This window comes from Thalassophryne amazonica, chromosome 16 (assembly GCF_902500255.1).
Source record: "Thalassophryne amazonica chromosome 16, fThaAma1.1, whole genome shotgun sequence".
NCBI lineage: Eukaryota > Metazoa > Chordata > Actinopteri > Batrachoidiformes > Batrachoididae > Thalassophryne > Thalassophryne amazonica.
Genome location: NC_047118.1, coordinates 87,278,274 through 87,304,444, shown reverse-complemented (window position 1 = coordinate 87,304,444; position 26,171 = coordinate 87,278,274). Strand labels below are relative to the sequence as shown.

General features: G+C 47.1%; 1 protein-coding gene across 1 annotated transcript in view; it reads left to right on the top strand.

Moving 5' to 3' along the window:
- Nucleotides 1-26,171, top strand: part of trpm4a (transient receptor potential cation channel, subfamily M, member 4a) — a 505,210-nt gene that overhangs the window by 384,997 nt on the left and 94,042 nt on the right. The window contains exons 19-22 of the mRNA XM_034189807.1: nucleotides 2,012-2,244; nucleotides 2,475-2,590; nucleotides 3,707-3,839; nucleotides 20,257-20,431. Coding sequence (XP_034045698.1) covers nucleotides 2,012-2,244; nucleotides 2,475-2,590; nucleotides 3,707-3,839; nucleotides 20,257-20,431 — 657 coding nt within the window. The remainder of the gene's footprint in view (nucleotides 1-2,011; nucleotides 2,245-2,474; nucleotides 2,591-3,706; nucleotides 3,840-20,256; nucleotides 20,432-26,171) is intronic.

Genomic DNA, 26,171 nt, shown 5'->3' with positions numbered 1-26,171 from the left:
CCAGATTCTGACATTGCGCCTGTGAAGGAGGACGAGGGTGAGAGGCAAACGCTGTCAGCACACGTCAGAGGTGATTATTCTGAAAGGCTCATCTGTAATTGTAATTTGGCGTTTTTGCGCAGCTATAATTAAATATTGGTGAAAATTGTCTGGTTTGCTCCTCACGGCAGTGGCGCGCGGATTGATTATCCTCCACTAGCTGTGAGCAGCAGCCCTTTTGAACTAAGTCCGAAAGCAGACCTGAACGTGTAGCTGATAAGTGTGCCTCTAAATAATATTTCATGGTAACAGTGTTGAATAACCTCACCTCTGTTCCTCCTTCACAGAGTACAGTCCTGGGAAAAGCCACCTGGGGGGGTGTCGGCGGAATTCCTGAGTCCAAAACGTTCGGGCTCTGATTTGTTGAGACGCTGAGAAAGCGCGCCGCCTCTTCATCTCACCAGACTTATTTAGTATTTCATGTACAGCACAAGGGGAAAAAACTTGTTTCTTTTGGAACTGCTTCTGGTTATTTGACGCTGGGTTCAGTCAGACGCTGGATCGCTCCTCAATCCGCGTCCAAACCATAACAGTTGGGATGTTGTGTAAAATGTAAATTAAAAACAGAATACGATTTGCAAATCTTCTTCAACCTATACGAGGCCGTCTGAATCTTCCGAATGGTTTCCACCTGGCTGTCGCCCAGTTTCTGGCAAAATTTGATGCAGTAGTGCTGCTCCAGTCGTTGCGTCATTTTCCTTGCAATGAAAATCCGCCGAGAGCACAACACACGTCCTCACACAAATGCTGCTTGCCAGCAACTGACGCAATCAACATGCGTGAAAAAAATTCACGCATGCGCACGAAGGTTCAAGGTTGGCTCATGCAAGCACACGTGATTCAAATCCATCAGGTTTTTGCAAAAAACAAAAAGGTCGGATACTTTTCTAACAGACCTTGTATTCAATTGAATACACGTTTTGCGAGACCTGCGTTCACGTTTTAGAAGATATTTTTTCAGTATTCACATTTTGCAATTAACTGTTTGCAGATAATTCATGATTTGCAGCTGATGCACGATTTGGTGGTTAATAAGGTCATTTCCACTTCCATACCAGGCTTTAGTAAATCAGACTTCTGTATACATATAAAAAAAAGCTTTAAAATTTATCTCTGCAACATGACATAAGTGAAATAAAAATACCAAAACAATGATGGGTTGCATATATAATGGCACCCTTGGTGTACCAATTAAATCATCACTTTCACAGCAACTTTTCTTCAGACAAGTCACTGGATAAACATGTGAACATTTTCCAGTTACTGAATATGTCATTTACATGACATGAGATGCAAGCCTAGATCTGATCTGTTTTGTAGTATGAAATTGTTCTCTTGTTGGAATGCCTATGTGTCAGGATGTTGTGACCCACGACAGCCTGATATGATGCCAGTTAGTGACAACAAAGAACAGCTAATCACATCAATCTGCAGTTTTGTGTGCTGTAGTCCAAGTATAAAAACCAGCCCAGGGTATCAATCTGGGTCCCACTTTGTCCCTGTGTTCCTGACTCTTGGTTGAATAAACTGCAGGGCCTGTTTGTGTGTCATGACCTATTATTTAACCACAACACTTTGCTCCACTCCACTGTGAATGTGGTTCATGTTCAAATATCAGAGTTTTGGTGGAACAGTGGATTAGTTGTTGGCACTGTTGCCTCACGGCTAGAAGGTTGTGGGTTTGTTTCCTGGCTGGCCCTTTTTAGATCACTTCCTGCTGCCTTCATGAGAAAAATCACCACTTGTCTGTTTGCTCAGAAATTGTGCACCGTGGAGTGAAATAATCATTACGTTTCTGCTAAATCTATGTTTTTTGTTTAGTAGTATTTTCTGGATGCTGAACATGAGTCCTAAGCGTTGTGCAGATGCATGATATTAGTTTTCCTCAAAAGTGTCACATCAACATATTTTGTGTTGCTGGTTTTGGACATTTTTCTTAACCATTCATGTTTCCTTTGTCCTGTTAATTCAGACACTTTACCCTCCAAGCCCAAGCGACCGTTTGTGGTGGCGCGGTGGAAGCAGTTCTGGAACGCACCGGTCACCTGCTTCCTGGGCAACGTGCTGATGTACTTCGTCTTCCTCTGCCTCTTTGCCTACATTTTGTTGGTGGACTTCAAGCCTCCACCCCCGGACGGACCAGCCACTCTGGAGTTTTTGCTGTACTTTTGGGTTTTCACCTTAGTGTGTGAAGAGATCCGTCAGGTAGGTGAAGGTTATGCCAGCACACACTGAGTGGACCCATTACAGCCTGTCTGTGTCAAACGCAATATGATAATAATGGTGAGACGTATTTGCACTTTTATCTTTCTCTGTAATGTGATAGCACTTTAAGTCTGCGATGGAGGTTCATTCAGTCATTTTGCTCCACTTATCCGGGTCTGCAGAATCTAACTCAAGTTGATTTCTTTGACTTTGCCTTTTTTCTTTCACAGTCCTTTTTTTTGGGGACCACCGCCGTCTTCCAGAAGATGAAGACCTACATCCAGGACATGTGGAACAAATGCGACCTGATCGCCATCAGTCTCTTTGCTCTGGGTCTGTGCTGCAGGTGATCCTCTGAGCCTGGATTCAGTGTCCAGCTTGCTGTTTAACTCACACGCGCTGCCACCTGTCAGTGCTTAACCGCAATCTGTGTAAGAGGGCGGAGTCAGTGGGGTCGGTGACTCTGCTGACTTTTAACACAACTCCAGTGCAACTCCTTACGTTTGGCTGTCAGTCCCCTTTTGCTCTGGAGACACCAGAGCAGGTCGAGGAACTGCCCAACTCCACGTGCTAAATTGTGCGGGCAAACCAAACTTTTACCCATTGGACTGTAAACAGTTTTGCGGGTGTTTTTCTGAGACAAAGAGCCCAATTAATAGCAGGTGGTGACATGAGGTAGATGGCTATCTACATTACATTCTGTGTTTCCAGGTGCACAAAACACAAGGCCATACAACTGAGCGTATTCACACACTAGCAATTTCACAAAAAACAAAACAAAAATATTTCATACATTTCATTATTGTTCTGTGCACAGTATTTAAGTTTACTGGTGAATAATTATGTTGTCTTTTGCCAGTGGAATGCAGAGAACCATGATAAACGGACGATATGCACTATTTTGTGCATTTGGAAGATGTTTTTAGTGTGTGTTGCTAAGAAGTCAGCATGCACATTTTTTAGCAAGTGCTGTTGTGTTTGAATTAGGCCCTAAGACCACAGACGAGTTCATTGTTCGGGGTGTTTGGATTCCAGCTGTGGCCAACATGAGGCAGAGTCTCTGAAACTTTGTGAACTCCACAGGTGTTGATGGATCTGCTTAAACACGTTTGGGTTTTCTGATGCAGGTTAGGGTATTGGTCTTGTTTTGTTGAGTTCTTCTCACAGAATCTCTTGTGTGTTACTCTGCACGGACAAATATTTACATGGCATGACAAATATATGCAGAAGGCTCCTGTGTGTTGAGCTTCATGTCACTGGCTAAAATAAGACGTGAGATGAGCTGGTACTGTGGCCACGTGTTCAGGTTTACTGTGAACTGGCATCATTGGAAAGTGACCAACCAGCCAGTGTTAACACATCAAATCTGAGGTCATGTATAAGCAACGCCCACCAAAAACCTACATCCTGTTCCAGTGTTACTCCAAAGCATGAATCAGTAACTCTTGTGTTTGATTTTCAGAATGTTTCCTTGGACGTATGAGTTTGGTCGAGCTGTGATGGCCATTGACTTTATGGTCTTCACCCTACGACTCATCCATATCTTTGCGATTCACAAACAGCTGGGGCCCAAGATAATCATTGTTGGCAAAATGGTGAGTGAACTTCATCTCACATGAAGAAACAAACAAACAAACGTGCCTTTTGAAGGACAAGTTCCCATTTTTTGGTTTGTATTAAAACATTCTTAACTCTTGAGCCTCGAAGCGCTGTACTAACATTTAACAATGATGTTGACAATGTTAGAAATTCCAGACATCTGACCACAGACCAAGCTGAGGTAGGACAGATGTGGGCAAAAACAGGCCAACATTCCAAATCCCGACTCTCACTTCCACTCTTCTAATTTTCCTCTTCTCCCGCTCTCTGTGGACACATTTTCCTCCTCCTCTTCTTCTTTGCCCAGCAGTAGCCCAGTTTCCACCAGAACCTTGTTGGGTAACAGCACCGGTGGCGGTCATTGTTAACTTGGGCCTTGACCGATCCGGTATGCTTAGGCCCCCGACGACGGCGGTCGCATCCCCCTCATCTCTCTGCTCCAACCTTCAAGTCCCCTACTTCACCAGACTGTGGATTCTTCAAACTATATTTGGATTAACCATGGAATTGATCAATTGGTCTTTGAATGCTATTGACACCATTTTTTCAACAAGGAAATCAGGGCTGGAGAATCCTGCGTGCCCAGATGGAACCTACCCTGTGGGCTATGTTCTTGACTCCTGGGAGACTTGGCGTGTCGCATGCTTTGCGCCATTCTCTGTGGAGGACGTCGAGAATTTATTTATATTTGGTTTCATTGTAGGAGGGCTGGCACTTATTGGTTTATGTGCTGCCCTGACCTACCGGAAAATTGGCAAGACGGCTGCCACCAGAACCACAACCCCTCACTTGTCCGTCATGATTAATGAGTTGGGCAAGGTGATACTTTCTCAGAATGTGTTAACCCTTGACCTCAGACGCAAAATGGATAACATCTCGGAGCAAATGCACACCTTGCAAAGGAAGATGTTGGAGACCAGGGAATATTCAGAATTGGATCTCGTTGTTCATGTGAAGCTGTAAAGGTCTTTTTCACTGCTCAACCATAAATATGGCAGGCTTAGCCTCTGAAGGACAAAATGCCCCGTTGTTTTCCTCCAGAAGAATTTCTACGGCCTTGGTGAACATTCAGCTGCCTTCTTATCTTCTCCAACTCCAGTACACAAGGACAGAAACTGACTCATTTGACTCACACACGGACAGAGACTGACAGCATGCTCCCACCTCCTCCCTACTCCCTCCTGTCCTCATCCTACACCCCATCTCGGCCCCTGCTCACACCACTCCCTTCCCTCCCTTCCCCCTCCAGGGTGCTGCACAGTTTTAGCTGCTGTAGGTCCCCATTCCCCCCAAGCTGGTGGCGGCGTGACTCAATGTTGCTGTGGCTCCCCCACACTCACATAGCCTCAATTCGGAAAACAGACTGTTTTAAGTTTAGTGCATGTAAACAATGTCAAATGTATATGTGTTGTCTTAATTCTGATGTGTGCCATTATTATGGTAAACACGTAATAGTTGTGGATTAATTGCTGTATCTTGTCTATGGTAATTTGAGTGTGGATGTAATCTCGTTGTTGTTGCACTCATGTAATGACAATGACAATAAATCTCATCCATCCAAATTCGATTTGTTCTCTGCATGTTTTTTTTTTTTTTTTTGGCTTGTTTTACACCAGATGCCCTTTCTGACGGAACCCTACTCATTTATCTGGGCGTGAGGCAGGCACTCAGAGTGTACTGGCTGCACACCCCATGTAGCTTAGTTACAGCACATAACCTATAATCTATATAAAACATGCATAACATAGAACATCATTTCAATTGAATTAAATTTATTTTAGTTATACAGCACCAAATTATAACAGAGCTGCCTCACGGTGCTTCACACAAGTAACATAACATAACCTTGTCAAGCTCTTGTCAACCCCAAATCAGGTGACCCTGAACCATCCCTTAGTTATGCTGCTATAGACTTAGACTGTTGGGGGGTTCCCATGATGCAGTGTTCTTTCTCTTTTTGCTCTGTATGCACCACTCTGCATTTAATCATTAGTGATTGATCTCTGCTCTCTTCCACAGCATGTCTTTTTCCTGATTCTCTCCCCTCAGCCCCAACCAATCCCAGCAGAAGACTGCCCCTCCCTGAGCCTGGTTCTGCTGGAGGTTTCTTCCTGTTAAAAGGGAGTTTTTCCTTCCCACTGTCGTTTTGTGCTTGCTCATAAGGGGTCGTTTTGACCGTTGGGGTTTTTCTGTAATTATTGTATGGCTTTTGCCTTGCAATATACAGCGCCTTGGGGCAATTGTTGTTGTGATTTGGCACTATATAAATAAAATTTATTTAAAATTTGATTTAAATGATCTTACCGTGTGAGCTCAGGAACACTTCAGAAAACCATTGTCAGTTAAAATAGTTCGTCGCTACATCTACAAGTGCAAGTTAAAACTCTACCATGCAAAGTGAAAACCATACATCAACAACATCCAGAAACGCCGCCACCTTCTCTGGGCCTGAGCTCATTTGAAATGAACAGGTGCAAAGCGAAAAAGTGTGCTGTGGTCTGAGGAGTCCACATTTCAAATTGTTTTTGGAAATCATGGATGTCGTGTCCTCTGGACAAAAGAGGAAAAAGACCATCCAGAATGTTACCAGTGGAAAGTTCAAAAGTCAGCATCTGTTTTTGAGTCCAGATGGTATGACCAGATACTCATAATGTCCAGTAGGTGTATTAAAGGCCGTTTTCCATTCATCTCCCTGTTTTATCCGGACCAAGTGATAAGCGCTGCGTAGGTCGAGTTTTGTAAAAATTTTGGCTCCTTCTAAGAACTCCAATGCAGAAGAGATAAGTGGCAGCGGATAACGGTTCTTTACCATGATATTATTTAAGCTGTGGCAATCAATGCAGGTACAAAGGGACTTATCCTTTTTTCAACAAAAACAAACCCCTCTCCCTGCAGGCGACGATGATGGTCTAATCAAACTGGCTGCAAGTGACTTTCAGGAGCTGACAAAGAAAAAATTCTTCCCCGCGGCAGATTCGCTTCGGGGAAGAGATCAATAGCAGTTGTATTCTCGATGAGGTGGTAAAGATTTAGCTTTAGCTTTGCTGAAAACGCTGCGAGGTCATGGTAGCACATAGGTACCCCTACGACATCCAGATACAAACCCAGCAGAGTGCATGTAGATTGAGATAAACATACATTATTGCAAGCCAGGCCCCAGGAAATAACTTCGCCCTTTGTCCAATCGAAATTGGGCCCATGCCGTTGTAGCCAGGGGTGCCTCAGAATGATTGTGAGTCATATTATCAAAAACGTGGAAGCTTACGGATTCTGAATGAATCTTGGAAATAATCATTTTAATAGACTGGGTGCAGTGGGTGATTTGACCAAATTCATGGCCATCCACAGCACGCACCACCAGAGGGCGTGAAAGCTTATACATCTTAAGACATAGGGGTCTGCCAAGAGAAGACAAAATCAAGTTGTATCAGAACCAGAATCAACAAAAGCTGATACGGCTATGGTTTAGTGATCAGAAATTAATTTAGCTGCGATTATATTTTGAGCTAAGACAGAAGAGACAGAATTGAGACTCACTCATAACTCCGGCCTCGGCCACACAATTAGGCAATTCACAATTAGAAATCAAATGTCCTCATTGTTCACAGTAGTAGCAGAGTCCGTCCTTACGGCAGCGCCATCGCTCCTTTGGGGACAGATGCATGTGTCAATAAAGTTGTCTGAAGTCTGAAGTCTGCATGGGTCCCAGCTGCATGGGTTCTTCAGTGCTGTGCATAGATGCGTCAGTCCGGGTGTGAGTGGAAGAGGATGAGTGGGTCAGTGGCGTGTCCAACCGGCGATCTGGTTGCCAACTCCTTCTGCGAGGTTGGTCTAGCAGACGTCGTTTGGTACAGATGGCCAGTGCAGTGAGCTTGTTGAGGTCCTCCAGGAGGTCGATGGCGATGAGCTTGTCCTGGACGTCGGCCGACAGCCCCTGGAAGAAAATGTCAAGGAGTGCGGCTGGGTTCCATTCACTCTTGGCCACCAGGACACAGAAGTCTGTGGCATAATCAGGGACTTGGTGGATGCCCTGCTTGAACCTTATGAGGGAGTGTGCAGCTTTGTGTCCCCGAGTGCATGTTGGAGTGCCATGGTGAAGGCAGGACATGAAGCACAGGTGGTGGATTGTCAACTCCATTCTGCCATAGCCCACACTGCAGTACAACCGGACAGGTGAGTGATCATGTATGCTATCTTTGTCCAGTCAGAAGGAAGCATAGATGACATAAGTTTGAAGTGCAACTCACACTGTGTGATAAATGGTCTGACATCACCAGTTTTGCCAGAGAAGCGTTCTGGTTGTGACAACTGATTGCAGACCACAGGAGCAGGTACAGAAGCCGGCTGGTACAGAGGCTGCTGACAGTACCGGTGGACGTACACTGGAATTACTGGTGGCCGTGGGGGAGGTGATGGTCTAGTGGTTAAGGTATTGGGCTTGAGTCCAGAAGACCATGGGTTCAAATCCCCGCCTGACTGGAAAATCACTAAGGGCCCTTGGGCAAGGCCTTTAATCCCCTATTGCTCCCGGTGTGTAGTGAGCACCTTGTATGGCAGCACCCTGACATTGGGGTAAATGTGAGGCATAATTGTAAAGCGCTTTGAGCGTCAAATGCAGATGGAAAAGTGCTATATAAATGCAGTCCATTTACCATTTTAATGTGTCTGACGTAGCCTGAGGATTCAGTCTGGACAGTAGTTAACTCATCTGTGCGTTTACTGATGACATGGAGTCCTGTTGTTTAGCTAGCTCACTAAACCCAGAACTAAGCGCAGTGAGCTGGTCTTCTTGCTGTGCAAGCTGCCGAATATGGTGGTGTACTGCCAGCTGGAACGGGTCTGAGCCTGCTGTGTCCACTGCTAGCAAGATTGATCTGACAGGCGGGTTGGTCAGAAACGTTTGGACACAAATGCAAGGCTCAAACAAACAGCTCTGGTTGGTAAAAGGCTTTATTTTTCATTTATTTATTTATTTTTTTGTATTTCTTTCCCCCTGTCTGCATATAGAGTAACAGTAAATGCCACACTTGCAGAACCATTTATGCACATTAATACACATATATGCAATTTATTCTTGCAAGACAGATGTTATGTAGTGCGTGTGAACATGATGTGCGTGTGTGACCTCATCCGCCCTTCCCAATCAGGCTGCACCATCCTACTCAAAGCCAACTGACAACATCTATCAGGAAGGGCCAACCACCAAAACAACACAAAGACAGACAAGAATGAAAGACATGTGGTAAAGGCAACAGCTGTGAAGTGATCAGAAGTGAGACACAGAGGAGACGGGACCCCAACCATATAACTTACCAGGACAATCAACCACACATGAACAAGTAGTGACAACAACAGTCTGTTGTCTAATTAGTGAGCATCCATACCATATCCTAATCTAGGACACCAGTAGAGTCTTGATCCCCTTGAGAGCACCCAAAACCGAATTGTGGTGACGGCCACAAACACACAACCATTAACACACAGAGACCCTGATCACAGCTAAATATCCAATCGCTACTGTCGCTGGTGTGTTGGGCCAAGACAAAAGTGCAAACCCTGACCATATGACGTGGACCACTCTGGCACGTCAGCAGCCATATGGCCGACTACAAATAACAGAAGGAAATGGGTCCAGGATGCAGGGCCCCAGGAGAAACCAGGAGAAAAAGGGCAGCGGAAGGGCACAGGGGCCAGGAAGGGCAGCCACCAGAACCACCGGGGCAGCACGACGACCCACCACGGGAACGGCCCACAGCACCGGAACGCACCCCCCCCCCCCCCCCCCCCCCCCCCCCCCCCATGGAGGCACAGGAAGCACCCCATACCAAAGGAAGCACACAGGGCGCCAGCATGGGCCTACAAAAGGGGGGCCCCAGAACCACACCACACAGACCACGGCCCCCAAAGGAAGGAGTGAGCGATGGTGGGGATGTGGGAGCAAAGGATCAACCGAACCCAAAGCGTGGGCAGGGACCACCGAGCCATTTGAGGGCGGGGCCCAGCCCCCAGACAGGAGGCGAGGCGGACCCCATCCCACACACCAAAGCCCAAGATTGGGAGACTGCCGACGCGAGAGCAGTGCAACACCCCACCCCACAGAGACCACGGCCCCCAACTCCCCAGCAGCCATCCAACCCCAAGTGCCACAGCTGGAGCAGTGAGTTCCAGGACTCGGCGCTGGGACGGCGCTCATAGCGCCTGAGTCCTGGAGAAACTGCAAACAGAAGCTGTGGAGATCTGTGCACACGTCGGTGGTCCCACCTGCTTTGGGTCCTCATCTAGAACAAAACAGGGATCATCTCCTTGATCATTAGAATCCTCACTGTCTGACATGCTGCATGTGCCATCTTGCTCCAGTTAAAAAAAAACCCTCTGGTGTGTGTGCCGTGGTCAGTACTGTATCACTGTATTACATTACTAAGATATATAGTGTGTATATATATATATATATATATATATATATACATCCATCCATCCATTTTCTTTCTTCCGCTTTATCCGGAGTCGGGTCGCGGGGGCAGCAGCTCAAGCAAAGCCGCCCAGACCTCCCGATCCACACACACCTCCCCCAGCTCCTCCGGGGGAACCCCAAGGCATTCCCAAGCCAGCCAAGAGATGTAATCCTTCCAGCGTGTCCTGGGTCTTCCCCGGGGCCTCCTTCCAATGGGATGTGCCCGGAACACCTCTCCAGCAAGGCGTCCAGGGGGCATCCGGAAAAGATGCCTGAGCCACCTCAACTGACTCCTTTCGACATGGAGGAGCAGCGGCTCGACTCCGAGCTCCTCCTGAGTGACCGAGCTCCTCACCCTATCTCTAAGGGAGCGCCCAGCCACCCTGCGGAGGAAACTCATCTCGGCTGCTTGTATCCGCGATCTCGTTCTTTCGGTCATGAGCCAAATCTCATGACCATAGGTGAGGATCGGAACGTAGATCGATTGGTAAATCGAGAGCTTTGCCCCCCTACTCAGCTCTCTCTTCACCACGATGGTCCGATACAGCGACCGCATCACTGCAGACGCTGCACCGATCCGTCTATCGATCTCACGCTCCATCCGTCCCTCACTCGTGAACAAGACCCAGAGATACTTAAACTCCTCCACTTGAGGCAAGGACACTCCACCGACCTGAAGAGGGCAAAGCACCTTTTTCCGGTCGAGAACCATGGCCTCGGATTTGGAGGTGCTGATTTACATCCCGGACGCCTCACACTCGGCTGCAAACCGCCCCAGTGCACGCTGAAGGTCCTGATTTGACAAAGCCAACAGAACCACATCGTCCGCAAACAACAGGGACAAGATTCTGTGGTTCCCAAACCAGACCCCCTCTACACCCTGGCTGCACCTAGAAATTCTGTCCATAAAAATAATGAACAGAACCGGTGACAAAGGGCAGCCCTGGCGGAGGTCAACGTGCACTGGAAAGAGGTTTGACTTACTACCGGCAATGCGAACCAAGCTCCTGCTGCGGGACCGGCTAGCCCTTAGCAAAGGACCCCGGACCCCGTACTCCCGGAGCACTCCCCACAGGGTGCCCCGAGGGACACGGTCGAACGCCTTCTCCAGATCCACAAAACACATGTGGACTGGTTGGGCGAACTCCCATGAACCCTCGAGCACCCGATGGAGTGTGTAGAGCTGGTCCAGTGTGCTGCGACCAGGACGAAAACCACACTGCTCCTCCTGAATCCGAGGTTCGACCATCGGTCGAATTCTCCTCTCCAGTACTCTGGAATAGACCTTACTGGGGAGGCTGAGGAGTGTGATCCCCCTATAGTTGGAACACACCCTCCGGTCCCCCTTCTTAAACAGAGGGACCACCACCCCGGTCTGCCAATCCAGAGGCACTGTCCCCGATCGCCACGCGATGTTGCAGAGGCGTGTCAGCCAAGACAGTCCCACCACATCCAGAGACTTAAGGTACTCAGGACGGATTTCATCCACCCCAGGAGCCTAGCCACCGAGGAGCTTTCTAACCACCTCGGTGACTTCTGCCTGGGTAATGGATGAGTCCGCCTCTGGGTCCCCCGTCTCTGCTTCCTCTTCGGAAGACGTGACTATGGGATTGAGGAGATCCTCGAAGTTCTCCTTCCACCGCCCAACAACATCCCCAGTCAGGGTCAACAGCTCCCCACCCGCACCATAAACAGTGCCAGTGGAGAGCTGCTTCCGCCTCCTGAGGCGTCGGGCGGTTTGCCAGAATCTCTTTGAGGCCGACCGATAGTGCACCTCCATAGCCTCCCTGAACTCCTCCCAGACCCGAGTTTTTGCCTCTGCGACCACAAGGGCTGCGGAACGGTAATGGTTTTTAAAGTTATCGAAAAAGATAATCCGATAATGAAAACATTATCTTCGATAATTATCTGTTATCGGATTATCGGAAGTGTGCCCACCACTGTGTATAACATATAGCATATATAAAGCACGCATAACCTATAACATATATGAAGCACGTATAACATATAACATAAAGCATGTATAACATATAACATATATAAAGCATGTGTAATCTACAACATATATGAAGCCTGTATAACATATAACATATAAAAAGCACATATAACATATGTAAAGCATGCATAGCCTATTACATGTATGAAGCACATATAACATATGTAAAGCATGCATAGCCTATTACATGTATGAAGCACATATAACATATGTCATATATAAAGCACATAACATATATAAAGCGTGCATAACCTATAATATATATGAAGCATGTATAATCTATAACATATATAAAGCACATATAACATATATAAAGCATGTATAACCTATAACATATATAAAGCATGTATAACCATAACATTTATAAAGCACGTATAACCTGTAACATATATAAACACGTATAACCTAAAACATACTGTATATAGAGCACGTATAACCTATAACATATATAAAGCATGTATAACGTATATAACATATGAAACATGTATAACCTATAACATATACGTACAGTTGTATGTAAAGGTTTGGGCACTCCTGATGATTTCCATGATTTTTCTTTATAAATCATTGGTTGTCTGGATCAGAAATTTCAGTTAAATATATCATATAACAGACAAACAGTGATATTTGAGAAGTGAAATGAAGTTTATAGGATTTACAGAAAGTGTGCAATAATTCTTTAAACAAAATTAGGGCACCCCAACAAAAAAAATATATCAATATTTAGTAGATCCACCTTTTGCAGAAATAACAGCCTCTAAAAACTTCCTATAGCTTCCAATGAGAGTCTGGATTCTGGTTGAAGGTATTTTGGACCATTTTTCTTTCCAAAACATCTCAAGTTCAGTCAGGTTTGTTGGTTTACGAGCATGGACAGCCTGCTTAAAATCACGCCACAGATTTTTAATCATATTTAGGTCTGGGGACTGAGATGCCCATTCCAGAATGTTGTACTTGTTCCTCTGCATGAATGCTTTAGTAGATTTTGAGCAGCGTTTAGGGTCGTTGTCTTGTTGAAAGACCCAGCCCCGGCGCAACTTTGTCACTGATTCATGAACATTGTTCTAAAGAATCTGTTGATATTGACTGGAATCCATGTGACCTTCAACTTTAACAAGATTCCCAGTACCTGCACTGGCCACACAGCCACACAGCATGATGGAACAACCTCCAAATTTTACTGTAGGTAGCAAATGTTTTTCGTGGAATACTGTGTTCTTTTTCCGCCATGCATACTGCTCCTTGTTATGTCCAAATAACTCAATTTTAATTTCATCAGCACCTTATTCCAAAATGAAGCTGGCTTGTCCAAATGTGCTTTAGCATACCTCAAGCTACTCTGTTTGTGGCATGTACACAGAAAAGGCTTCCTCTGCATTACACATCATACAGCATCTCTTTTTCAAAGTGCACTGTATAGTTGAACAATGCACAGAGACACTATCTGCAGCAAGATCATGTTGTAGGTCTTTGGAGCAGGTCTGTGGGCTGTCTATGACTGTTCTTACCATCCTTTGCTTCAGCTTATCTGAGATTTTTCTTGGCCTGCCACTTCAGGCCTTAACTAGTACTGTGCCTGTGGTCTTCCATTTCCTCACTATGTTCCTCACAGTGGAAAGTGACAGCTGAAATCTATGATAGCTTTTTTGTATCCTTCCCCTAAACCATGATGTTGAATAATCTTTGTTTTCAGGTCATTTGAGAGTTGTTTAGAGGCTCCCATGTTGCCACTCATTAGAAGAGATGCAAAGAGGGGAAACATTTGCAAACGGCCACCTTAAATACCCTTTCTCATGATTGGATTCACCTGTGTAAGGAGGTCAAGAGTCAATGAGCTTACCAAACCAATTTTGTGTTCCAATAATTAGTGCTAAATGTATTCAAATCAATAAAATAACAAGGGTACCCAAATTTATGCACCTACCTAATTTTATTTTATTGTTCACTTTCTGTAAATACTAGAAACTTCATTTTACTTCTCAAATATCACTGTGTTTGTCTGCTATATGATATATTTAACTGGAATTTCTGATCCAGGCAACCAATGATTTATAAAAGAAAATCATGGAAATCATCAGGGGTGCCCAGACTTTTACATACAACTGTATAAAGCATGTATAACCTGTAACATATGTAAAGTGTTGTGAAAGTGTAGTGACATGGACCCACAACAGGGGGCGCAAATGAACGGCCAATAGATGAGCCAAAAGGTAACAATTTAATGTTGTGAAATGTGCACAACGAACATACAGACAATCTCAGAATATAATTACAGTCAATCCACAAAGGTGACGTGTGGGCAGGCTCGAGGATAGAAGACGTCTGTCCTGAGAAGAGCCGGAACCACACGATTTCCGCCGCCACAGAACCTGGTGAATACTGGAGCCGCCAAGTCCCGAATTCCCAGGTGATCACCGTCCCCGACTGTCGGATCTGGTACTGCTGGCGAGAACAAAGACAGTCAAGTGTGGGTGTGTGTACACCCAGTAACAACAGCGGTGGGAATGCCACCTCCACCTCTCACTCAATAACTGCAGAGTACTGTAGATTCCTCAGGGGAAAAGAGTGCCTTCAACGCTCTCTCAGCTTTCACCGACGGAGGTACCAGTACTCCTGCAAACACTCACAATATACAAATATTGCAATCACAAATGGCTGAGGATATTACCTCCAATGAAGTATGATATCTCGGCAACGAGGTGGAGATGACGTCTGGTCTTTATGGAGTGAGAGGACGTTGAGTAGATGGGTGACAGCTGTCAAGAGATAATGAGTTACAGCTGTCACCCCCGGCTGTGTCCATGGCGGCAGCGCCCTCTCGTGCCTGAAGCCCGCACTTCAGGCAGGGCGCCCTCTGATGGTGGGCCAGCAGTACCTCCTCTTCTGGCGGCCCACACACAACAGGACCCCCCCCCCAACGGGCGCCTCCTGGCGCCCGACCCGGCTTGTTGGGGTGTCGACGGTAGAAGTCGGCCAGGAGGGCCGGATCCAGGATGAAGCTCCTCTTCACCCAGGAGCGTTCTTCGGGTCCATACCCCTCCCAGTCCACCAAGTACTGGAACCCCCGGCCCATCCGACAGACATCCAGGAGCCGGTGCACCGTCCAAGCCGGCTCCCCATCGATGATCCGAGCAGGAGGCGGCGCCGGTCCGGGAGCACAGAGGGGTGAGGTGTGGTGAGGTTTGATGCGTGACACGTGGAAAACCGGATGGATCCGCAGTGAAGCCGGGAGTTGGAGCTTCACTGCGGCAGGACTGAGGACTTTGAGGATCTTGAAGGGGCCAATGGACCTGTCCTGAAGTTTCGGTGAGTCCACCTGGAGGGGGATGTCCTTCGTGGAAAGCCACACCTCCTGCCCGGGCTGGTAAGCAGGGGCCGGGGATCGCCGGCGGTCTGCATGGGTCTTCGCCCTCGTCCGGGCCTTCAACAAGGCAGAACGGGCGGAGCGCCACACCCGACGGCACTTCCGCAGGTGGGCCTGGACCGAGGGCACACCGACCTCTCCCTCCACCACGGGAAACAACGGGGGCTGATACCCCAAACACACCTCAAATGGGGAGAGGCCGGTGGCAGAAGACACCTGGCTGTTATGCGCATACTCGATCCAGGCCAGATGGTTACTCCAGGCCGTCGGCTGCGCAGATGTGAGGCAGCGGAGGGTCTGTTCCAGTTCCTGGTTGGCCCGCTCTGCCTGTCCGTTCGTCTGTGGATGGTACCCAGACGAGAGGCTCACGGTGGCCCCCAGTTCCCTGCAGAAGCTCCTCCAGACATGTGAGGAGAACTGGGGACCACGATCAGAGACGATGTCGGAGGGTATCCCATGCAGACGGACGACGTGGTGGACCAGGAGGTCTGCTGTCTCCTGGGCTGTTGGGAGCTTCAGGAGGGCCACAAAGTGGGCCGCCTTGGAGAATCGGTCCACTATCGTGAAGATGGTGGTGTTGCCCTGGGACGGCGGGAGGCCCGTGACGAAATCCAGGCCGATGTGGGACCAGGGGCGATGAGGCACCGGCAGCGGCTGGAGGAGTCCTTGGGCCTTCTTATGTACTGCCTTGCCCCTGGCACAGGTGGTGCAGGCCTGGATATATTCCCGGACGTCGGCCTCCATAGACCTCCACCAGAAGCGCTGCCGGACAACTGCCTTCGCACCCCTGGATGACAGGAGAGCTTGGAACCGTGACAGAAGTCCAAGACTGCAGCTCTGGCCTCTGGTGGGACGTACAGACGGTTCTTCGGACCGGTTCCGGGGTCCGGGCTCCGTGCCAGGGCCTCTCGGACGGTCTTCTCCACGTCCCAGGTGAGGGTGGCCACGATAGTGGACTCCGGAATGATGGGCACCGATGGATCCGACAGCACCATTTTGACTTCGTCTTCGTGGCATCCGATCTCTGGTTCTTGGTCCCGGGGCGATAGGTGATCCGGAAGTCAAAACGTCCGAAGAACAGTGACCAGCGGGCTTGCCTGGGGTTCAGCCGCTTGGCGGTCCTGATATACTCCAGGTTCCGATGGTCAGTGAAAACCGTGAATGGCACAGACGCTCCCTCCAACAGGTGTCTCCACTCCTCAAGAGCCTCTTTCACCGCAAGGAGTTCTCGATTGCCGACATCATAGTTCCGTTCAGCCGGGGTCAACCTGCGTGAAAAGTAGGCACACGGGTGAAGAACCTTATCGGTCTCTCCGCTCTGGGATAGCACGGCTCCTATCCCTGAGTCAGAGGCGTCCACTTCAACCACGAACTGGCGGCTAGGGTCGGGCTGCACCAAAACTGGCGCAGTAGAGAACCGTCGTTTCAACTCCTTGAACGCGGTTTCGCACCGATCCGACCAGGTGAAGGGGACTTTTGGAGAGGTCAGGGCTGTCAGGGGGCTAACTACCTCACTGTAGCCCTTAATGAACCTCCTATAGAAATTAGCAAAGCCGAGGAACTGTTGCAGCTTCCTACGGCTTGTTGGTTGGGGCCAATCTCTCACCGCCGCAACCTTGGCCGAATCAGGGGTGACGGAGTTAGAGGAGATGATAAACCCCAGGAAGGACAAAGACGTGCGGTGAAACTCGCACTTCTCGCCCTTCACAAACAGTCGGTTCTCTAATAACCGCTGCAGGACCTGATGTACATGCTGGACATGGGTCTCAGGATCCAGAGAAAAGATGAGAATATCGTCCAGATATACGAAGACGACTCGGTGCAGGAAGTCCCGCAATACGTCGTTAACCAAGGCTTGGAACGTCGCGGGGGCGTTGGTGAGGCCGAACGGCATGACCAGGTACTCAAAGTGACCTAACGGGGTGTTAAATGCCGTCTTCCATTCGTCTCCCTTCCGGATCCGAACCAGGTGATACGCATTTCTAAGATCCAGCTTAGTAAAGATTTTGGCTCCATGCTGGGGGGTGAACACGGAATCCAACAATGGCAACGGGTATCGGTTGCGAACCGTAATCTCATTCAACCCCCTGTAATCAATGCATGGACGGAGTCCGCCATCTTTCTTGCCCACAAAAAAGAAACCTGCCCCCATCAGGGAGGTGGAGTTCCGGATCAGCCCGGCAGCTAATGAGTCCCGGATGTAGGTCTCCATTGATTCGCGCTCAGGTCGCGAGAGGTTGTACAGCCTGCTGGACGGGAACTCAGCGCCTGGAACCAAATCAATGGCACAATCGTACGGACGGTGCGGGGGAAGGGTGAGTGCCAGATCCTTGCTGAAGACGTCAGCAAGATCATGGTACTCAACCAGCACTGCCGTCAGATTGGGAGGGACTTTGACCTCCTCCTTAGCCTGTAAACCGGGAGGAACCGAGGATCCTAAACACACCCGATGGCAGGTCTCGCTCCACTGAACCACCACCCTAGACGGCCAATCAATCCGGGGATTGTGCTTCAACATCCATGGGAAGCCCAAAATCACGCGGGAGGTAGAAGGAGTTACAAAAAACTCAATCTCCTCCCGATGGTTTCCAGACACCACCAGAGTTACTGGTTGTGTCTTGTGTGTGATTAAAGGGAGGAGGGTGCCATCTAGTGCCCGCACCTGCAATGGCAAAGGAAGCGCCACCAGAGGGAGCCCTACCTCCCTTGCCCATCTGCTGTCTATCAGATTCCCTTCTGACCCCGTATCCACCAGTGCTGGGGCTTCAAGGGTTAAATCCCCGCTCAGGATTGTAACTGGGAGTCGTGTGGCAATCTGTGTGTGTCTCACGTGAATGTTTTGACCCCCCCTTAGCCCAGTCTATGCTGATAACAACCGTGAGTTCTGTTCCCAGAGCGCCGTAGCCCAGGCGCGTGCCTTACCCCGAAGCAGAGCAATCACATAAGCTATTTTACTAGCATCTGACACATACATGACGGGACGTTGTGCGAAGACGAGCGAACACTGCATGAGAAAGTCCGCGCACGTCTCCACACAACCTCCGTACGGCTCAGGAGGGCTTATGTATGCTTCAGGGGATGGTGGGAGGGGTTGTTGAACCACCACTGGAACGTTCATATCCTGCACAGGGTCGGCAGGAGGAGGAGCTGCAGCAGCGCCCTGAGCCGCCATCTGTGCGGAGAGAGCCTCCACCCTGCGGTTCAGGAGGATGTTTTGCTCGGTCATCTGATCCAACCAAGCCGTAAAGGCGGTGAGAATGTGCTGCAGCTCACCAATCACGTCTCCTGCAGACGCCTGCGCTCCCTGCTCTCCCATTGGTCGTTCAACAGCCGGGTGACGCCCCTCGGAGTCCATGACGCTGGCCGAGATATCCTGTTGTGAAAGTGTAGTGACACGGACCCACAACAGGGGGCGCAAATGAACGGCCAATAGATGAGCCAAAAGGTAACAATTTAATGTTGTGAAATGTGCACAACGAACATACAGACAATCTCAGAATATAATTACAGTCAATCCACAAAGGTGACGTGTGGGCAGGCTCGAGGATAGAAGACGTCTGTCCTGAGAAGAGCCGGAACCACACGATTTCCGCCGCCACAGAACCTGCTGAATACTGGAGCCGCCAAGTCCCGAATTCCCAGGTGATCACCGTCCCCGACTGTCGGATCTGGTACTGCTGGCGAGAACAAAGACAGTCAAGTGTAGGTGTGTGTACACCCAGTAACAACAGCGGTGGGAATGCCACCTCCACCTCTCACTCAATAACTGCAGAGTACTGTAGATTCCTCAGGGGAAAAGAGTGCCTTCAACGCTCTCTCAGCTTTCACCGACGGAGGTACCAGTACTCCTGCAAACACTCACAATATACAAATATTGCAATCACAAATGGCTGAGGATATTACCTCCAATGAAGTATGATATCTCGGCAACGAGGTGGAGATGACGTCTGGTCTTTATGGAGTGAGAGGACGTTGAGTAGATGGGTGACAGCTGTCAAGAGGTAATGAGTTACAGCTGTCACCCCCGGCTGTGTCCATGGCGGCAGCGCCCTCTCGTGCCTGAAGCCCGCACTTCAGGCAGGGCGCCCTCTGATGGTGGGCCAGCAGTACCTCCTCTTCTGGCGGCCCACACACAACATAAAGCACATATAACCTATAACATTAATTGCATATATAACATACATAAGGCATATTGGTTAATGTGATGTATTTTTATACCCCTTAATTTAAAGGTGAAAGTCGACACAGCAAACATATCTTGTTACATTTCAGCTTGACTGTGGTGCTGTCTGATGGAAAAATGATGAAAAGTGAGTCACTGTGTGATTATTTCAGGACCTGACTGTGGTTTCTAACACAGTGCTGCAGCTGGTATGTTGTAAGAAGGTTCAGAGTCAACGGGTCCTTTAAATGAGAAAATTTGTAGTTATCACCCACACTTTTCAATGTTCAAGATGACCAGATTTTGCTGAAAACACGTACCTTACAGCTTAGACACAACAAGCTGTTCATGCTGCACTACTTCACACCAAAGCTCCATCCATCTATCCAACAATCCATCCATCCATCCATCCTTCCATCCTTGTGTTCTTCTGCCCTCAGATGAAGGATGCATTCTTCTTCCTCGTCATTCTGGCTGTGTGGGTCATGGCCTATGGAGTGGCCACTCAGGCACTGCTCTACCCGTACGACCCCCGTCCTGATTGGATCTTCCGTAGAGTGTTCTACAGGCCGTACCTCTACATTTTTGGGCAAATCCACTTAAATGAAATAGACGGTGAGTTTCTAATTGTTTCCTGATATAAACTCCGGACCATGTTCACACAGTCAGGTCAGTACACACACACACACACACACACACACACACACACACACACACACACACACACACACACACACACACACACACACACAGAGGTCAGATGTGGTGACTCCAGGCTCCGCTGGCTGAACTGAGTACAACCACCCAGCAAGTTTTACATCGCAAAATGTTTTTACCACTTTTAACAGTGGTAAAAACAGTGGTGACCCTCAGCCTGACATTTTCTATGTCAGGCTGAGGGTCACCATGTCTGACACTGATCAGCAGCACCGGAGCACCCCAGAGCACGGTGCTGGCCTCTCTTCTCTTCACCCTGTACACCTCTGACTTCTGCTACAACTCTGTGTCACATTCAGAAGTTTGCAGATGACAAAGCCATTGTTGGATGTATCAGGAATGACAGAGAGGAGGAGTACAGGAGTCTACTGAAGGACTCTGCTGTCTAGTGCCACATAAACCATCAACAGCTCAACACCTCAAAGACAAAGGAGCTGGTCATTGACTTTGGGAAGTCAAGACCAAGTCTGCGACCAGTTCTGATTAGACCATGACACGGGAGTGGATTTCACTTCCGTCCCATCCCCTCCAGAAAAAAAATCCCATCCCGTCCCAGTCCTGTAAAGATGACTCCCACTCCCATCCCACTCCCGTTTGTCTTGTTTTTCCCCCCTTGTGATTGGCAAGGGATCTATTTGCATTTCAGCTGTTTCTTTGCCCTGAATAGCCATGTTACGCACAGAGAAGAGAAACTACAGTAAGGCCTACTGTAACAAGTTAGCCAACTTTCGTCACGGTTTCCCAACAACTTGCATCCTATCCAACATTTTGAACTGAAAGCACACCACATCGCGAAATTCAAAATCCTCTACCCACCATTTCCTCTGCCAACTGGTGAAAGAACAGCTTGTGGCCACGTAGTTTTATATTTTGTTTCATGCAACCTTTCAGTAAATGACAAATTGTACAACCACCACAAAAGGTGAACAATAGGCATCTGGTTTACTATGTGTGCATGTGAAAAAGTTACTTAATGCCATTATATTACTTGAATGGATTTTATTGAACAAAATACAGTCTCAGATGTTTGCTACACCACATTGGCAATTAAGGAGTTGAGTCAACCAGACAGAGACAATTACCCAAATGTATGAAATACCAACCAAAAGTTTTAACATTTTAAGGAGTTTTAAGTTTTAACTTTATTCTACTAAAGAAGTCAAGTCAAGTTAGCTTTGTCATTTTTTTCATACATAAGTATTTAACAACGAACAGGTTTTGTATTCACACAGAAAAACCACTAACACACAAAAAACTTTCAGTGTTTGAAGTGGAGGCTTGCTCAGTGGCAATGGAAGTCTCTCCAAGCATCACTCTGTGTGTGTGTGTGTGTGTGTGTGTGTGTGTGTGTGTGTGTGTGTGTGTGTGTGTGTGTGTGTGTGTGTGTGTGTGTGTGTGTGTGTGTGTGTGTGTGTGTGTGTGTGTGTGTGTGTGTGTGTTTTAAATGTTGCTGTGAAGAAATAAAAGCAAATGAACATTTTCTGGGTCAAGGGAGGTACACCTCTCCTCAGTCAGTCTCCCAGCGACACTGAATGAACATTCAGAGGGAGTACTGGTTGCTGGGATTGCCAGCAGCTTCTTGGCAACCGGCACTAGCCCACCTGACATCTTGTGCCAGACAGCAAGAAGAGACTGACCGCGGGTGTTGATGTTCTGCAGCACCAAATGTCGGCCCGAAGCCAATTCCCCTTTGGCACAGTCCTCCCTCTCCTCCTCTTCTACACAACTTGTGAAGAAGTTGTGAACCTCTGTGGTCTCTGCACTCAGTGGTGTATCTGAGGAAAGAAGACATTATTATAGAACAATGCTGTTTGTGTGTGAGGGTGAGAGAGAGAGAGAGAGAGAGAGAGAATGTGACAGACATACAAAGTGTGTGAGTAACACATTTCGTAATGATGTAAATAATGTTCAGTGGGTGCTGCTTTACTAGTGCTATTCACCCTCTTTCTCCTCCTCCTCACGGACCCTGACTCCCTGTTCTGGCACTGTTGTCATGAGTTTTGCAAGGGTGTTGATGACCTCCTCATACTCCTGAGCATTGAGAGTCTTTCTCAGGAAAGTCTTCAGGGAAGGAGAGAGCACTGTGGCTACCTTGTGGTACAGGTGGATTTTGAATTTCAAATCCACTGCCTGGGCTAACTTTCCTTTCAGCTAGGGGGGTGGAGTGGATAAATACAATGGTGTTAATATTTGCAACATAAACATTATCAGGGCATACACATTCTCAAGCAGACAGGTATGTTGCAGTTTGTGATTTTTAAGATGCTTTCCTGGTTATAATGGGCACTCATTCTGTTTCCGATCTGCTCAGCAGCCTGGAAACTATGCCTGAAATTAGTGATTTAGGCTGTGGATAGCCAGGCTGGGTTAAGCCCTGTTATTAGGTAGGACTAGGCTACCTGTGACTTGAATTACCTCCAACTAAAGTAAAAACCATCACTGTACTAATTTAAATATTACCTCTTTCACAATTGGGCTGTCCTCATCCTGGATCATTAGCCCCCTCAGCAGTGTTGTCTTGGTTGGCAGGACAAGGTGAAGGGTAGGTGAGTTGTCCTTGGAGAGGTGGCGGCCTCATCAAAAGGAGTAAGGAGTTGGATGAGGTCCTCCAGAAGGTCAGAATCAATGTTGTGGAGGAAGCGGAGCTCTCTGCGTTGGAGGAGGATGCTGTGTAGCTTCCCAGACTTCAAAGCAGCATTAATGAACTGTAGCATCAGAAGTCACAAGTTCCACCTGGTCTCAATTGCCTGCTTCAACATCTGATCCAGCTCCTTCTGTAATCTGAAGAACATTTGAAAACAGTCAACAAGAAACATAAGGCTACAGTTATTACAAATACCACCGTCTGAAATAACGATTCAGCAAAACAATATACAGTTGTGAAAAAAAAAAACCTCAATTACAAGAATTTATTTTTGGAATATTATTTATGTATTATTATTTATATATTTACATTATTAATTACGCTTTACCTATCTTTAAAAGAACCATAAGAGGCAAGCCAAGCATGACAGGATATCATCTGATCTTACCCTGCTTTTTTGAAGTGGGACACAAGGATCTTGCACTCCATCAGCTTGGTGACTTTGTGGTCCTCTTCCAGCTGGTCGAACGCATATTTGAGGGCCAAATTTAAATTATGGCCGGCACAGGACAACCGGACATAATCCTTAAACGCTGAAACCACATTGGACCCATTGTCTGTGATGAACACGTTGTTTGCGCTCTGGATGCCAAATTCCTATGATGGGTCAAAGAAAGGAGGGATGAGGGGAAAGAAAGACAAACACACAGAAGTTTAGCAAATGATAGCCCTGACAATGATATTAAAACATAATAATCATGATTTAATACTAGAATAGAATACTAATTTCACTTTCAAACCACATTGCAAAGCTTAATAGCACTTAATATAGCAAATAAAATATACCAAAGATGACAATACAGTGTTACACATACAGCATGCTTTGCTGAGCACATATATGAACACAATGTAATAGCAAGATGTACCATAAGGATTTCTTCGACGATGGCTCGGATGTGGTCCCCAGACTTCACTCCTATCACTTCCTTCGTGGCTAGGATGCGGTTTGACATCTCCCAATTGTGGATGTAGTGCACAGTGACCGTTATGTAATTCGTGTTGGTTCTCTCTTCTAACCACAGATCTGTGGTAAACGCATGGCCTCTGCTCTAAATATAGAATCTAAAATGTATGTTATTGTCACTATTCACATGTACAATTTACACTCTTCACATTAGTAGTAGTACTTTATTTGTCACTCTACAAGTACAGTGAGATATCATTTGGAAACAACCCACAGATGCCCACAAAAGTAAAGGTAAGTTAAACGATATAGCTACTGTACATCAATATTTAAAATATATAAAACTATAAAAATCCACAATAAAAATATAAAAATATACAATCAAGTAATGATTTGTGAAGATTAAGATAAATAATAAATAGGTGCAGGGTTCAAGTATTCACTGACCAAGTTAGCAGTGCATTAGAGGTAGATTAACACAGTACGGGACACGGACACACACACACACTCAGACCAGCTGCAGAGATGGCAGCATGGTGAATTCACAATGAGACTGAAACTTGAAAGCATTCACTTCGGTGCAGACATTAAAGGGATATACTGTTCAAGCCTACGTACCTTTTTGAGCTCCTCCAGAACGATGGCCTTCACTTTTTCGTATTCAGCGTCTACATGTCTGGAGACGGTCCTCGCTGAGGGCAGGAGGTCTTCTGCTAAGATGGCACCTCCGTGTGTAGATCCAGTGTCAAGTAACTCCTGAGTCACTGACAGAAACATGGGAAATGGCAAAGGGGCGCAGGTCTTGGCTGCACATACGAGCAATTTTTTCAGTGATTCGGACCTTCACGCCGGCAGGCAATTTTCATTTAAGAAATGAAACCATTTTGGGCTGGGTGCATTCCTTTATATTACAGGTGTGTCTTTGAAGGCCATTTGTTCCTGACTCCGTGGAGTACTTCACACAGATCAGGCAGGTTCTGCACGCTGCATACACGGTTTAATTTCCGTCAACTTTGACACGATAAAATTTTTGCAGTACAGCTGACCTACCCCTTAGGTCTACGAGTCTTACAGCACTGTCTTTGTTTGTAACTTTCCTTTGTAGTATGTTTTCTTTTTCTCCTTTCTCCATGATCTCATCCGCGTGTGGCTGTGTTAGCTTGGTTTTCACAGAAAGAATTTGGGCTTGCGGGTGCTCTGTATTTAAGTTCCGGCCCAGAAATACGGGAGCTGCTGGCGTGGAGCAGAAGTCAAAGCACTGTTGGATATGTAGTTCTTTACTGAAAAACGACTCTAACAGTGGACGGGTGTAATTTTGGTTGTTTTAAATAGATGAAAATCATCTATTTTTGGCACTCCATTTCTTTTTTACGTTCACTTTTGATACTCTGTGTGCTTCTTACCCTGTGTGCTGCTGTACAATGTGGCTGGAACTTCAGTTTCCCTGAGGGAGTCTTCCCAAAGGATCAATAAAGTTCTGTCTAATCTAATCTAGTTCAGGTTATATGATCGGTTGATTTCACTGTCCATTCATGACTTGGAGGGTGGAGCGCATTTGTCTTTTATTTATCCCCCCTTTCCATGACAACCAATCACAGCTCTTAGATGACTGCATCATACCCAGTGGTGGGCACAGCTAACCAAAAACTTAGCTTCGATAACAGATAATGAGCTAACTGAACAGTTATCTTTTATAAAGCTAAACCAATAAACCACCCAAAAATGTATCAGAAGCTTCAGATAACTGATAACTTCCAGTATTGTCTCCAGTACACTTGCAACTACTAACAATCTGATTTTGACTTTGAACACCACGACCACGGCTACAGACCTAAACGAGTCAGCACTTCTGTCTTTGTGCACCCTGCCCCCTGCTGGAATCTCCTGTTTACTACATAACTTTCAACAGCGAAGCATTTGCAAGGAGCAGCGAAGCTCAACTCTCTACTCAATAACAGCGTTGCTGTGAGGCGGAGGTCTTGGACAATGAAGCAGTGCTGACTTATGGTTTGGTTTATAAATAAAATTAATACTGTTAGAATAATTCAGTTAATGTCAATTCTGTCATTTGTACAAAGTTACAATATAAC